This window comes from Helobdella robusta, assembly GCF_000326865.2.
Source record: "Helobdella robusta unplaced genomic scaffold HELROscaffold_51, whole genome shotgun sequence".
Classification (NCBI taxonomy): domain Eukaryota; kingdom Metazoa; phylum Annelida; class Clitellata; order Rhynchobdellida; family Glossiphoniidae; genus Helobdella; species Helobdella robusta.
This window is the reverse complement of record NW_008705261.1, coordinates 954,967-970,912: the sequence shown is the minus strand read 5'-3', so window position 1 is coordinate 970,912 and position 15,946 is coordinate 954,967. Positions and strand designations below refer to the sequence as shown.

Sequence of the window (15,946 nt, the reverse complement as noted above, 5' to 3'; positions counted from 1 at the left end):
TGCATCGCATCCAGGAAATCCGATCGAAGATAAATCAACGTTCGTTATACGCGCAAAGCATCGAACCCTCTTTCGTGGTATCATTTGGAGAAGCAGGAAAGACGGTAATGAGAGTCGAATTTATGGTAGAACCAAAAGTCGTCGAGAAAGTTGTTATTTCTGCAGAAACTGCAGATGGCCGTCCCGTACCCGGCGATGTAGAGACTCCGGATGAAGAAGTGCGTAATATTCTTTTCTTTTCTATACAGTCGTTTGTTATCTGCTCTGATAATGATTATTTAAATTATTTTTGCTACTATAGGGAAAGGTTAATTACGTAGTAGAAAACTGGCCACCGGCCATAAGAACTGTAACGGTGAACCTTACAACGACTGGTGGGTTGGCGCCAGAGGTGAAGATTGACGAGCTGCAGGTATGGACCTGCGGAGAGGTTCGAAAAATTACGACAGCTCCATTTACCGCCGTTCCCACTGGCTCGACCGGGCCAGTCGTGGAAACGACGACGCCGCCAGTGCCAGAATCAACGACAGCCGGCACTCAAGCAACGCAACCAGGACAAACGACAACGGGTCCCATTGAAACGACAACCCCAAGTCAGTCAGTTGGACCTATTAAAGAGCTGGAAAAAAGTTTTTTTTTTTATTAAAATGTTCACATTTTTACGGTAGTAGTTGAAATTAAAAATATTTTTAATAGTTTCATTTCACCATTTCCTTCTTTATCTATTTTTTTCTTAGCCACAACGATCCCGATTTTGTGCCAACTTACTGATATGATGGCAGATCAAGCAGTTACTTATAATACGAACATTGATTTATTGGACGGATCGTCAAAAAACACGTTTGTGTTTCCTAGCGACAAAGGAATTCCCCAAATAGAATTTATTGCAGAAAAGTCAAAATTTGTACAAAAAATTGTTTTTAGTTCCAAAAATATAAAGTCTGTTAATATTGTATACAAAACGCCAAATGGTGACACTGTCGAAAAGATTGAATCTGTTCTTCAGGGTGATGGAAATCTGAACGTTAACAGCGGTTATTCAAATGTTGGAACCATCACTTTAGATTTAACGGCTAAAAATTCTAATGAAAACCTCAAGATTGAAAATTTAGAAATTTTCACCTGTCTCGAAGGAACGACTATTCCTGCTTCTACTACTCAACACCCTGTAACGACTCAAAAGCCCAAATCGTCAACAAGTTAGTTCTAGCACATTAATTTTTTGAGCTATCATTTTTTTAGCAAATCAAATATTTGCATCATTTCAGCAGTGAGCCAATGCTCGGTGAATAATCTTATGGACGAACGAGCGGTTCAAACTTCAACAACGCCAACTGCTGCATATGATGAATCAGAGCATGAATATGTCTTCCCAATCGAAAGTGATGTTAACGTCATTAAAATAACTGCTTCCAATCCAAAAACAGTTATGCGAATAAACTTTCACTCAGAGAATATAATTGACATAATTATAATATTTTACGACGCAAACAATGGCGAAATCTGGACAGACGTTAAATCACCAAATTCTGATGGCTACTTCGATTACATAACTAATTTTCCAAATGTAAAAACTATTGAATTAACGGCAAGTACTCGTACGAACCAGCAAGTTAAAATTGAAGATTTGCAGATAATGACATGCGCCGAAGCAGTTACTACACTAGCTATTCCAACAACAACTAGTAATATTTTTATGTCATTAGTAATATTTTCATTTAAAATATTTTTACAATTAAGTGAAAAAATGATATGGTGCTTTTTAAATCATTTAGACTTTTTTTGTTACTTAATTAAATTTAGGAGTTGTAGCAACATCTCCTACAACATCTTATACACCCGGACTTGTTATTGAACAATCCACATTGCAAGGTTTTTATAGATAACAAAAATAAAATATTTTTCATAATTATATTTTGTTTAGATTTTGTTTTTGGTATTTATTATTAATCAATTAACGCAACCAGGACAAACGACAACGGGTCGTTTAGTGAAAAAATGATATGGTGCTTTTTAAATCATTTAGATTTTTTTTGTTACTTAATTAAATTCAGGAGTTGTAGCAACATCTCCTACAACATCTTATACACCCGGACTTGTTATTGAACAATCCACATTGCAAGGTTCAACTTCTGTGAAAGTTAGCAGTAAAACTACTCTAATTCCAAGATTGACAACTCTACCAATAATTTGTTAGAAATTTTTTTAAACCTTTTGCATAAAACAGCTTAATATAATATATCTCAGCTGAATTTGTATTTTTGATAAAAACATTTTTCTAGCCGTGGCAACAAAAACGACAATTTGCAAAGTGACAAATGCACTTGAATCTACAAGCACAACCTACATTTCTGATCCTTCACTGGCATCAAATGACTTAAGAAAAATAATCTTCGATGGTGTGGCAGTTGCTGCCATTGAATTTAATTTGTCTACTCTGCAACAGTTGATGAATGTTGAGATTGGAACGTTGACGAACGTTGCTTCGATTAAAATATTAGTGTACTTGCCAGGAACAAACGAACCAGCTAATCAATTTTATTCTCAAGTTGCTACATCGGTAACCGATTTTTATATGTGTTGCGTTTATTACTTTATTATTTTAGTTTTTTTTAAATAATTAATTAATTAACTATTTATACTCGCAGAGTATTGATGTTTCAACTCCGTCAAGCGGTAACAGAGTGAAAATTGAATTTTCATCAATCGATTCAACTAAACAGATAACAGTTGATGATCTTTCAATTTGGTCTTGTGGCATCTTAGTCACAAGTCAGTGGCATTTTGGTTGATACTCATTTAGTTTTTTTACGAATGATAACAAATTAAACGATGTTTTTTTGATTATTCAATTTATAAGCCGTCGGTGAAACAACCACGTCGAAAGTAACAACAGGCTCAGTAGCTAGCACACCAAGTTAGTCGAGTTTTACATGCTCTGCATCATACACACACGTTATAATGTATGTTATTATATGCTATTATAACGTTCACCATTGAGGTTAAGCCGTTATATTTTATTGAGTTAAACTGCTAGCTCGCTTGCATTAAATAGATTTCTCTTCCGAAAGTAACTAACACCAATGTTGCAAATTGAAAAGAAATTACAAATTTAATGAAATATAACAACGGAATCACTACCTTTCTTTTTATATTCATCTTTTATTTTACAGTCAAATTGATATCACACGGAATATTTTTCTATTTCAATCTTTTCCAGCTAGCTTACTAATTGCGGTTTGCATGTGCTTTTATTATGTACCTCTATATGAAACGTAAGGCATACCGGTTTGTGCATACAATAAACCAACATGCTATGCTGAACCATCGCTAAAATTCTCCGAATTGTTGGCATTAATCAATTTAAAGTTGGTCTTTTCAATATTTTATTAAAATTTTCTGGAAATTATTCAATTTAAGGAAACATGTTCATGGATTAATGATGCACCTTCCAGGATCTGCTTCAAGATGCACCGCAGAGGTTCTTGCTATAGACCTGGCTTTAAACTTTATTATTAAATTAGAGAAAAATAAGTTTATAATACCCTGAAACAATACAAACCTCTAAATTCATTAATAATTCTAATGCAAAATAAGATTCATAATATCCTGGATAGCAACAAAAAATTAATTATAATGTGGATCCCCAGCCACATTGGAATTGAAAGAAATGAAAGGGTAGATCAGATGGCTTCTCAAGTTCATTCGATGCCGTTATCTTGAGTTCCAATTCCGTCCAGTGATTTAAAAAATTTAACAAACAACCTTATTTTTGAAAAATTGCAGCAGGAGTGGAATAAAACATCAAATTTCTTAAAATTAAGTATGCCATCATTAAATAACAAAAAGCTCAAAAATAGTTATTTAAATCGTCATCTTCAGTCTGTTATCATTAGATTAAAAATAGGACACTCAACAAGCACACATTCCTGAATCCTCAACAAAACAAAACCATCTTATTGTGAAGCCTGCGACATAAACTATCTATTCAGCATATATTAACTGAATGTGAAAGATACGATCAGATCAGAAGGAAACTCGGGGTTCCATCAAATGTAGAACTGCTCTTCCAGAATAGAAGTCAGGAAGTCTTGATCTCATTTGTGGAGGAGATAGATTTGATAAACAGAATTTGAAGTTTTTTAGTTTTTTACATTATTATTTTTCAGAAAAAATAATCAGTTTCTAATGATCCCATGGCGTTAAAATAGCCGTATCGTGCTGAAACGCCGTTAAGCTGCAAAAAAATATTCAACTTAATAAAAATAGAATTAATATCGAAATTCATTTATTTCACTAAAATTTTCTGAAAATTATTCTTCAACACTTGTGGATGTATTATGTTTATGCATGGTGAATACCCTAATTTAGTAAGAATTGAAACGACAAACTTTAAATTGATTAATGCCAACAATTTGATAGAATTCATACAATATTGTATGCACCTGTATGTGTTATGGTTTACCCGATAAATCTGCTGGAATGCTAGTCTATTCAGAATCGTGCTGCAAGAATTGTTTATGGAGCTTATTAATTCTATCATGTATCTCCGATTCTTGCTCAGCTTCATTGGTTGACTGTCGACAAACAAATAATTTTTAAAGTTTGTACAATAATGTTCAAGTGTATGCATAATTCGGCACCAGAGTATTTGATGGACAAATGTCGGTTGAAAGCTGAACAAATGTTGGCCTAGTATATACCTATACCATCTTCGGTGTTCAAATGGATACGTTGTGTATGTGGCCAAATGCTCAAGTATATATATTCTATGCCTCTACAATGCTAATTCTTTGTTTGTTTAAAGTGAATACGTAACGATCATTTAATTAGTTTTACAATCCCCAGCTTTGTTCAACATGACACTTTTACATGTTATCATTATCGATGATTGGCAAGTTCATGCATTTGTTCATTTTTGTTTGAACTACTGTAATAGTTTATTTTGAAGTATTTCTAATAAATGCTTGTCAATGTCTGTACAAAATGAAGCTGTTAAACTAGTTGTTGGTGTATTGAAGTATGATCACGTCGCCCCAATATTCAACAAATTGCATTGGCTGAAAATTGAAAAACTCTTAATTTATATGATTTGTACAATAATTTTTAAATGAACAAATGGATTTTCCTCATGTTATCTGATTGAGAACAGCAGTTCTAGGTCAATTTAAGGTTTAAAGGTCAATTACACTCTTCCAAAGTTCAAAGGGAATCAACAGCATCGTATATGAATACATGCTAAACGACGCATCACACTTGAAGCATGTGATAAGCGAAGATCTTTTTGTCATATTCGAACCCGGTTATTACGAAACAGCACCAGGTGACCTTAACCACTAGGCCATCACGCCGCCCAGAATTCCTGAAAGGCAATGCCTGAGATTGAACGCGAGTGGCGAAATACGAGTTTGTAAATAAAGCTTTCTCAATTTGATTTTTAAGAATTCTGTCAAGTGAAGACTTTGCCGGAAATCAGTGCCTTCATATCGAATGGAGCCGTTGGATACATTGAAAAGGATGGTGAACATGGAGCCACGAGTGATCAAGAATACGTATTCATCGGTGATAGCATCGATAAAAACTCTCAAGTCATAGTCAACAGATGTTATCAATGGTAATGGTTTGCTATTAATTTTGTCCAAAATAGTAAAAAAAACTATTCTGAATGAAATTTTTTTGAAATATTAAATGTTTTAAATTTCGATTTACAGTACATGCGATGACAACAACGAGTTTACCTGCACAGTAATTTGTTCAGATTTGTACTTTTATAAACATTTATTAATCGTGTTACAATCATTCATGTTTTTTATTATTGATTTTAAACATTATGCTGTCTTGTGGTTAAGTAAATACAATTTATACATATTTCATTACTCAAATATCAGTTGAAAAACAGCACCTCAAATGAAGAGACGTGTTTGGTCTCATACTGTGATGCTTCGGGCAATGAAGTTGTGTACAACAGGAGCAGCGCCTGTCAATGCGGACCTGTTAGTGGGATGTTTGAAGTTTTAAACAGTTCACATTGTAACATATTCATGCATAAAAACCTAGCACAAGTCTAGTAGATAAACTGAAATTTGAGACATTATGTTTTCCAGCTGATATTTGTTATTAATACTATTGATCAACAGCACACTCGGTCAGGACGTAAACTACAGAAGTAGTACGTTCCTTGACTATATGTGCGTTGTGAGAGCAGGCAATCCGGGGGAAGCAATTCCATCAGTGTCTATCCTTGCTAACTCATTTATATTCCGTTTTATAAATCATTTTATCAGATGTCCAAAATAAGTCTAAAAACCTTTTTTCAGTAACAAAGGCAAAAATAACTAACATCATATTAAAATTTTTGTTCTATTAATTTTTTTGTTTCCGCTATTTTGTGTATGCTCATATGTGCATTGTTTTATTTTTTTGAAGAAGATGAAATTATAACAAAATTGACAGCATGTAAACATCCTCCACGTTGTTTTCGACAGGGTGAAGTTACGTTTGGTCAATATCCAGATTGTTGTTCTTGCGCGGGAGTCGGTGAGTCATTTAAATGATAAGTGCATTAACAGCAGTTTAGCTTAAATTGATTGAAACTGATCAAAAAACTTTTATTTTGTATTGAACATGTTGCATTTGTTATTGTCTAGATAAACTTATAACTATTATTTTTTTATAAAACCAAGCTTCTACTTTTTAATATTTAAAAATTTTGTATAGCTTTTCATTTTATGTTTCAATAACTTAAACATTCGTACAATCATTGACGAAGGAACCACCGCAGAGACACGAGGAACAACTTTGCCAACTCCGATTGAGACATGTTCTGTAGAGCAGAAGTACGTCAACCTGAGCATTCCACTGAAAGATGGAAGCGTGTGCACATCGAACGAAGCCATCTCGCTGTCATCCTGCAGAGGAAGTTGTGGCGACAGTTTTGACGAGAGCGCCATCTACTTCGAAGAAAGCTCTGAGGGAGATGATCCGATCGTCCACCACGGATTGTGCAAATGTTGCAGAGGACTCACTGGGGAATGGAAATTATTTGATGTAAATAATGCTTTCAAACTTTTTTCTTTAAAAAATCTATTAATCTTTTTACGGTTGAAGAACATTTGAGTTCAAATAAATTTTATTTTATTTTCACGAAGGTAAATTGTGCATCAGAAAGTAAACGTGTTAAGATTTACCAGTACACATCTTGTGGCTGCCAGGAATGCGTAGCAGGTTATTAACTCAACTTTCTTTCTAATTAAGAACTTTTATTTAAGTTTGAATTAATTTTTAAGATTTGTTTTTTCCTTTCTTAAAGACAATGAATAATTCAAACATGGAGCCTCTAAGTTAACAACCCATTTTTTAACAGGCACCTACACTTCGGGCTTGCCGTTTTAAAACTCTTGAATTTTGAACACTGCATAATTTTGTGAATTAACTAAATTGTTTAAAATTAAAACTTTAACATATTTAATTGTAATTTTATTCGGTAATAAAATGATTATTTGAAAATTTTAATCTGCTTATTTTTTCACAAATCGTTATAAAAGTGTTATCGCCAGATTTTTATTTATGAAATTTCTATTTCAAAATGAATCTTATGCTCATCAATATCGATTTCAAGCTTTAAAATTTGCATCTGTTATGATGATGCGTTAGGTCTTTCTCCGCAACTTCTCCAGGTCAAATTCCATAATTTTAAAAATTCTACAAAATGCCTGCGTTTTGTATGTTACAAATATGACACTAACAAAAATGTGTGTGTATGAGATTAATTTTTTTTTAATTACATCAAACTATGCTATCCAAGTGCATGTGTTACTAACATTTGATGTTTTTGTGCAATTAATTAAGGTAAAATTATTAATTACAGAAATATCAAAAACTCATAAGCATTTGCAAAATGTTTGGTGCTCGCTTGCGACAACACACCATGACATCATGCCAGCCACTCTCTGCACACACCAACGCAAAATAAATACTCACTTAAAACATAGAAAAAATAAAAGCTTCTGTTTAATAAGCTCAAAATAAAAATTATTTTATTATTGTATTTATTACGAATAGCCTTTACCAAGTAAATTTATGTAAAATAAATTTAATATACGAATATATACGTATTTTAATGTACCGACCAAGCAATTATCACGTGTTGGCAACATTCTTCAAGAACGTCGTAAAACTTCTCCACGACTTTCCTATAATATTTCATGTCATTTGCTGACCAAAATCATTATTGTAAAATTTTCAAGGACCTAGAAAAATATGTCTTCGATTCCAGGAATCATAGCATAACTCTGATTATTTTAAATAAATCTTAATAAAATAAAACCTGGATTTAGCGTTCAACTGTTTGACAAATAAAACTTCAGTGTGTACTTCAATAAAGATTTTAATAATTTTTTTTTATACGTTACGCATAGTTGTCAGCAAAAAGACTTTAACAAAATATCATTTTCCGTCCGTTAAAATGCAGTCGGGTTATATGGTCGGCTTGCCTCCATTGATGTCAAAATGTCAAAAGATCGATTTAAATGTCAACTAAAATTTTTAATTACATAATTATTCTCGTTATTTCGTTTTAAAAGTTGCATAAGTTTTGGCAAATAAAAATGGCCAATAATACAGACGCAATCAAAATGTTAAACGTTTTTTTCTATCTCAATATTTGATGCAACTGAATGTTTCGATATTGAATGATAACTACTACATATGACTCCTCTGATAATATTTTATTATTCAGGCTAAATTTTTATCTATGCTTTTGGAAATATTCTTTTTGTATTGGTCTATATGATTAGTTTTCAATCGTAAATGAAAACTAAATAAATAAGTTTATTCATGCTTATGTGCATTTGCACATCTGTGACTATTATGATGTGCATGTAGGAACATGTACCTGTACCCGTTTTCTTATATATGGTGGGTCGATTTGAATCCACAAGTAAGTAAGTATCTATATGAAGTGTGAGAATTTCGGACCTGCTTCTGCAGGCACAGTTGGCCAGTTCTCGGGCTACTGATGAGTCCCATAAGAGACGGAACGCGTCAAGTCTAGAACGAGTAAGGTGTGCAAAATAATGCACCTTGGTCGTGTTCAGAGATGATCTACTTGATGCACCCGTACTGGCCAACCGTACCTACAGAAGCAGTTCTGAAAATCTCACCCTTGAAATTTTTATCAAATCCGGCCGGATTAATTACGTTACTCTACGTTCCGGCCGGCAGTGGCGGATTTACGCACAGGCAAAATAGGCACTTTGAGGCATTGTAAGGGACGGCAAATTCTGTTAACCATTGATTGAAAAATATTCATGATAAATAAAAAGTATTATTGAAATTTTTACTTCACACAAAAATAATGGTTTTCAATTTTAATTAATTTAAACTCATAAAAAATCAAATAAAAAATGTCACTCGTTTTGATAAACCGATAAGCCGATCATTCAATTAGATGGACCTTTTTTTTAAAATTCGCCTTCTTGTCGAGTCAACGCCAAATTTGTAGTTTCAAAAAAAATGGTAAAAATGAACGATGGTTGAAAAAGATTAAGTGGAATCAATATGCAAAATTGTCTAAAGACAAAGAATTTAAAAACAAAACGGATTTGGATAGCAGGAAGAAAATCGATGAGTTTTTTCGAGTTATGGGTTTTCATTTTAGAATATCTGAACAAATCTAACGCTTAACTTCAAGAATTAGACATTGATCTATTGTCTATAAATGAAACATACAATTCATTTTTAAAGTTGTTCAAATCTCTCAGAAACAGATCTAAGAAAAAATCCTTAAAAAATCTTTAGAAAAAATTTAAAAAAAGTCCGATCGTTAGTTGATGACTAGAAGGTACAGCCATTAAGAAAACAAAAACGGCATTATGACGAATCAACAGACAATGAGATAGCGTTCAGTATTCGGGAAAACTTTCGTGTAAACACATTTTTAGTAATTGTAGATAATTTAATTTTTGAAATGAACAAGAGGCGAAACGCATATGTAGAAATTAATGAAATTTTCCAAGCGATTGTACAGTTCAAAACCTTGCTAATGTTGTCCCCTAATGAAAACCTAGGGAGTTAGAGGTTGCAGCGGATGTATTTCCTTAATTTCTTTAAATTTTAAACATCCAAAGTCGGATATTTTTCATCCAACTCCGACTCTGAATTTATTTTTATTCAAAAAATATTTTTCTAAGGTTATGCTCACTATAAGAAAAATATGTGTAGAGATATGCAATCATCTTTAATAATGATTATAAAGGCTAATAATGTAAATTACATCTCATAATTTTCTTTCCGTATGTTTTGAAACAAAAATATAAAGTAATTTTGCTAAGCAAAACTGCTATATTGACTGATTTTAATTGTTTACAGTTTATTAAAGCATTTTTCATTTAGCAGAGGTACTTAAGTAAAATTATGATGCACAAGTTGAAAAAATTTTTTCAATTTTTTCTGGGATCTAGAACCCAGAGTCGAAAGTCGGTGTCGGGAGTCAAAAAATTTTACCTGAAATCGGAGTCGAAATTTTCTGAGAGGCCGGCGTCGGAGTCGGATATTTTTCAACCGATTCCGACATTCTGAATAAGACATTGGCTTTGTATTAAACAACAAATTATATTTACAATTTTTCTGTTAGCCATTAAATGTTAATGATCTTTGTCATGATTATTTAGAGCCTGATTGTAGATCTGTTCGTTCACTAAGGTCTTAGATCTTCCACTGATGGATTGTTTTTAAAATCGAGAACGTCTTTTAGAAATAAAGACTTCTTTGATTCTGCATATTTTGAACTAAACTTTTACAATATATGTAAGCTTCGTACTTTAAAGTCTCTAACTGCTTTTCATCGTCTTAAATCTTATTTATATCTCGCGCATTTTCAGTGAGCTTTAGAGTCTAGTCTCATTCTTTTCATTCCATGAACTATTGAATTATTCTTCATTATCAAACTCATCAAATTTTACAATTTTTACATTTTTATAGTTTATTAATAAGTATTTATTTTTTTTAAATGTTATTCATTTTAATTATTTTTTAATTGGTTTATAATATTTCATGCATGCATTTTCTTATGTACGTATAGCCGAACGGACTTGACAAAATAGGACATTAAAAATCTTCAAGTGGTCCTGTCGCAGACTCAGTCTTGGATCACTATGAAAATCGTTCTGTTATGCTATAGTAAAGTTGCATCTCTTAGAATATATATCTTAGAATATATCTACATATTTGATCCAATGCGTTGCAACGCGTCGTGCACTTTTAAAAATTATAAAGTTAAAAGCATATCACTATTTTATTCTAACGTGGCTTTAACTTTTAGCCGAACAAGTGTTTATTCTGTATCCAACCAACTAACCAAATTATTGATTAAATTAAAATTATAAAAGTTACAAATTCATGTTTTAATTGTTATAAATATTTTAAATTATTTTTAGTAATAATAGGAAATCAATAAAATTTTAAATTAAAAATATAAAATTAATATTTGAAATAAATTTATTTTAAAATAATAATTAATTAAAATTTAAAATTAATTAATTAATATATTTATTAATAATTAATTAATTTATGTTGAGTTAATTTTTAATGTTTATTTAATTTTTAGTACCTACTTGCTACAATATTTTTGTTACTTTCAGATGAGGCTTTCTTCATCATCCCACTCAACATGGGTCATGGTGGTACTGCAGTTTAGTAGTGCCATGCTGTTGGCATTAGCAGCTGACAAAAATGATTTCTACGACATGCTGGAAGTTAACAGGCAGGCCAGCACTGTCGAAATTAGGAAGGCTTTTAAAAAACTCGCCCTCACAATGCACCCTGATAAAAATAGAGTACCTTTTTTTGCTTTTTTTGTTTTTCTTATTTATTTAACTAATTAAGTAGAAAGTCAAGTGTAATGAATATCAATGTACTAATCAATGTACATTGTACAATGTAATGAATATCAATGTACTAATGGTATGTTTAAAATGTTTCAAAGTATAATGCCATATAATACATACATACTTGAAACATAGTTGTGTCATAATCTTATAGTTATACATACTATACAACACAATATACACCAAAAACTTGAATTTTCTAAAATAGTTTTTGTAATGTTAAATTTTTCTAACTGAAAACTGCATGACTTGTCATGAAAATGAAGAATTGTGTTGTGTTGGTGAAAAACACTGCAAAGCTCCTTTCAAGTTTTTGTCATAAATCTATAAAAAATTATTCCTTACTCTAACTCTTAAAATGATAAGATTAGGCTAAGGGTCTAGCTAGGTTCTACAATATTAAAAATGTGTTTGTTTAGATTTCAATGAAATTTGCTTGAAAATTTACTTTTAAACAATAAACATAATAAAGTACTTGGAGCTTTAAAACGTTATAGGCTACCAAAACCAATCATTTGATTGACTGATTAACTAACTGACTGATTGATTGACTGACTGATTGATCAGTTGATGATTGATTAATTTGCAGGATGATCCAGATGCCCATGAAAAGTTCATCAGACTGAACAGAGCATACGAAGTTTTAAAAGTAGATCTACATTATTGTTAGCTTTGTTTATATCAAATAATTATGGTTTCAATTCTAGGACGATGATTTGAGAAAAAAGTACGACTTGCATGGAGAAGAGGGGCTGAAAGAAGGGGGTCCATCAGGGGGGGGCTATCAAAGTTGGAGCTTCTACAACCAGCAATTTGGTTATCTGCACTTTGATGATCAATTATTTTCCTTTACTTTCAATTATACTTTTGATCAAATGAAATATCCTGCTCAAGGTTACGACTCGCCATCATCATCATAGTTGAGTTCAGCCTTAAGGAAAATTAACATCCAAATGAGTGCTTGGTTCAGTTGAGTGCTGCATCTGGTACATACCAGATACACTAATAATGAACCGACATCAGTTTTGAGGTTTTCACTGTCAGAGAGGCACCAGCAATCACTGCCAGACAAGTTCTGCTCAGTTTGTTGATAATTTTAACAAAACTATTATCGACAGTCCATGAATAAAAAAATAAATAAAAACTGAAAAACGTTTAGTAACTGAACCATATCCTAATTTCCTATGCACCTCACTGACATGATGTTCACAAATGTTGTTCATGATGTTCACAAATGTTGTTCGGGATGTTCTCAAATGTTGTTCGGGATGTTCTCAAATGTTGTTCATGATGTTCACAAATGTTGTTCACGATATTCTCAAATGTTGTTCAGCGTGTTCATGCTGCTTGCAAATTTTCATAATATCCACAGACAAATGTTTTCGTAATGTTTGATGATTTTTTGCTGATTGCAGGAATTTATGATGACGACCCAGAAATCATAACACTCAGCAGATCAGATTATGGTTAGTGAGATGATGTAAACGAGGATTGTTTGTTTAATAATGTATCATATTTAATAATGTTAATAATGTATCATATTTAGATGGCATGTAAAAAAATCGAAATAGACCTATCTGCAAGATGAATTTGGATATTAATTCTCTTTTTAATAAATTGAACTATTTCCAGAAAATTCTAGTAACAAAAATTGAAAAGACAAATTTTAAATTGGTTAATGACAACAATTCGGTAGAATTCACACAATATCTATTATTGTACGGTTATATATATATATATATATATATATATATATATATATAGCTTTAATGTAAAGCTTTTTTTGGTATATACCATCTTCGGTGTTCAATCTATATATATGTATAATGTATATATATATATATATTTATATTTATGATTATTGATGAAAATTACAGCATGTTCGGCATTAGTTAACTTCCAATTTAACTTTTCGATTTTTCTCAAGATTCATAAAATAATACAACGCAAAAAACAAAAAAGTAGCATATATAAATATTACTAGACAAATCTTGGACCACAATGTTGAAATATTACATTACAATGACAACCGACTAGCCGAATCAATACTCCTAGAACAAAGACATCTGATTATAAATATTCAACAATGTATATATATATATATATGTGTGTGTGTGTGTATATATGTTGGTAATAGACCATAATTTTTAAAATATTCTATAAATTACTATAAAAACGAACTACAAACATATTAACGCCAAACATTTGGTAGAATTTATAGAATATTGTAAAAATATATATATATAAAAACGTTAAAATCTTTGTCAAAGGAACGACAACATCAAAGATGAAGAATACGATACCAGCTAAAAAACTTTGCCGAAGAACTTTGCTGCGTTGTTTAAAGAAACTATTAATTTAACAATTTCTAGACAATACTGTATACTATATATATATATATATATATATATAATATATATATACATATATATAATATTTGTTAATATATACATATCATATCATGCATTTATATGTAGTTACTGTAGTGTATCATTTTGTTGGCAGACGTTTTGGTTGAGGGCACAAATGACATGTGGTTCATCAACTTTTACTCGCCGCACTGTTCGCACTGCCACGACCTAGCACCCACCGTAAGTGCATCTAATCCTGTCTTATCATCATTGCCTGATATCATCATCCTGTCATCCTGTTATCATGTCATACTTATCATCGTATGTGGGAAGTGGTGATACTATCATCATATCGTGGTAATATTATTATGCGGTATCATCTCGACATGTCACCCTATTATCATGTTGTACATATCATCATATCATGCATATAATATCACGTTATCTTGTCATAATGTAAGCTGTATCGCCACGCCATTGTATCCATCATATACGACATCATCATATACACCACATGTTCAACTTACATCATCCTGCTTCATCTCACCGCGTCATCATGTAATGAGTCGTCATCGTTTTTTGTCCTACATCATCCAGCTCTGTGAAGTGCACACCATTCCTTTTTTATAATCAATCTTTCCACACTCGCCCCACACGCGCAAGGATGGCTGAGTTTGAGTTAGTTGTGGACTGGTAGTATTCGAACCAGGTCAGCGCGCAATGACAACGACGCTAGACATGGCACTTCTACCGTCTGAGCTAACCAGCCAGGCAATCATTATACCATCATATCAGCATTGAACGAAGCAAGCAGTTAAAGGGCATTAATAACTTAAATAAAAATTTAAAAATTAGAACGAATAATTTATATTATGCAAAACTTATTATTTTCTTGTTATAATTTTTATTTTTTTATTATGATTTTGGCAATTTAAAAGTTTAAAAAAGTAGCAAAAGTTTATTATCATCATTATTTTTTTATTATTTACATTGTTTTTTAAACTACCATGACCACCCCGTGAACGTTGAAAGTGGCGGGAGGTGGCACGCGAGCTGGTGGGAGTGGTGCGGATGGGGGCGGTGAACTGTGAGGATGATGGACAGCTGTGCAGACAGAAGGGCATCAGGTCCTATCCCACACTGCTACTCTATCCGGAGGTCTGTGGTGGTGATGGTGAGGAGGGTGAGGATGATGATGGTGGTAATAGTGGTTGCGGTGTTGAAAGAATTTTGTGAGGGTGGACTATGAAGATCTACGATCTATTGTTTGCTGGGTATGGTAGTTGTTGATGCAAATTATGATGATGATTGTAATTTAAAAATCGATGATGATCAGGCGACCAATTTTCAATTTTGAACATGCCGACAGAGAGAAAAATACTACTCTACAAAAACGAGACATGACCTCGTGAACTTCGTGCTGGACCACGTGAGGTCAAAGGTCATCGAACTCTGGCAGGGCAACTTCCACCAATCGACCGACCCACAGTACAACCACTTGCCATGGCTGATTAGTTTCTGCGGGAAAGATAGTGGAGGTGGTGGTTGTGTTGTGGGGATGTTGATGATGATGATGATGGTGATAATAATGATGCTGCTGCTGATGATGATGATAAGTAGGATGTTAAGTATGATGGGGATGATAAGAGTGATGATGATGATGTTTGTTGATGCTGATGATGATGATGTTGATAACTATGTTGATAACGG

General features: G+C 32.5%; 2 protein-coding genes across 2 annotated transcripts in view; both read left to right on the top strand.

The window, feature by feature from the left end:
- Positions 1-552: 552 nt before the first annotated feature.
- On the top strand, positions 553-7,512 carry HELRODRAFT_193489 (hypothetical protein). The gene is made up of 14 exons (XM_009027881.1): positions 553-629; positions 738-1,199; positions 1,269-1,685; positions 2,055-2,192; positions 2,283-2,560; positions 2,649-2,772; positions 2,861-2,917; positions 5,443-5,614; positions 5,712-5,745; positions 5,889-5,993; positions 6,486-6,537; positions 6,770-7,047; positions 7,149-7,224; positions 7,364-7,512. The coding sequence occupies exons 2-14, from the start codon at positions 773-775 to the stop codon at positions 7,390-7,392; spliced, it is 2,187 nt and encodes a 728-aa protein (XP_009026129.1). The 5' UTR covers positions 553-629; positions 738-772; the 3' UTR covers positions 7,393-7,512.
- A 3,834-nt stretch (positions 7,513-11,346) lies between these two features.
- HELRODRAFT_102482 (hypothetical protein) overlaps positions 11,347-15,946 on the top strand; it is a 19,914-nt gene continuing 15,314 nt past the window's right edge. The window contains exons 1-8 of the mRNA XM_009027880.1: positions 11,347-11,386; positions 11,646-11,834; positions 12,475-12,534; positions 12,593-12,701; positions 13,301-13,351; positions 14,391-14,476; positions 15,269-15,394; positions 15,606-15,774. Of these exons, the coding sequence (XP_009026128.1) occupies positions 11,676-11,834; positions 12,475-12,534; positions 12,593-12,701; positions 13,301-13,351; positions 14,391-14,476; positions 15,269-15,394; positions 15,606-15,774 (760 nt within the window). The 5' untranslated portion in view covers positions 11,347-11,386; positions 11,646-11,675. The remainder of the gene's footprint in view (positions 11,387-11,645; positions 11,835-12,474; positions 12,535-12,592; positions 12,702-13,300; positions 13,352-14,390; positions 14,477-15,268; positions 15,395-15,605; positions 15,775-15,946) is intronic.

Bases quoted from the DNA above. Each gene is read 5' to 3' on its own strand.
- HELRODRAFT_193489 (XM_009027881.1), top strand. From the start codon at position 773: ATGATGGCAGATCAAGCAGTTACTTATAATACGAACATTGATTTATTG. The intron at 1,686-2,054 runs GTAATATTTTTA...AATTAAATTCAG, and splicing joins AGCTATTCCAACAACAACTA to GAGTTGTAGCAACATCTCCT. The intron at 5,615-5,711 runs GTAATGGTTTGC...TTCGATTTACAG, and splicing joins GTCAACAGATGTTATCAATG to TACATGCGATGACAACAACG.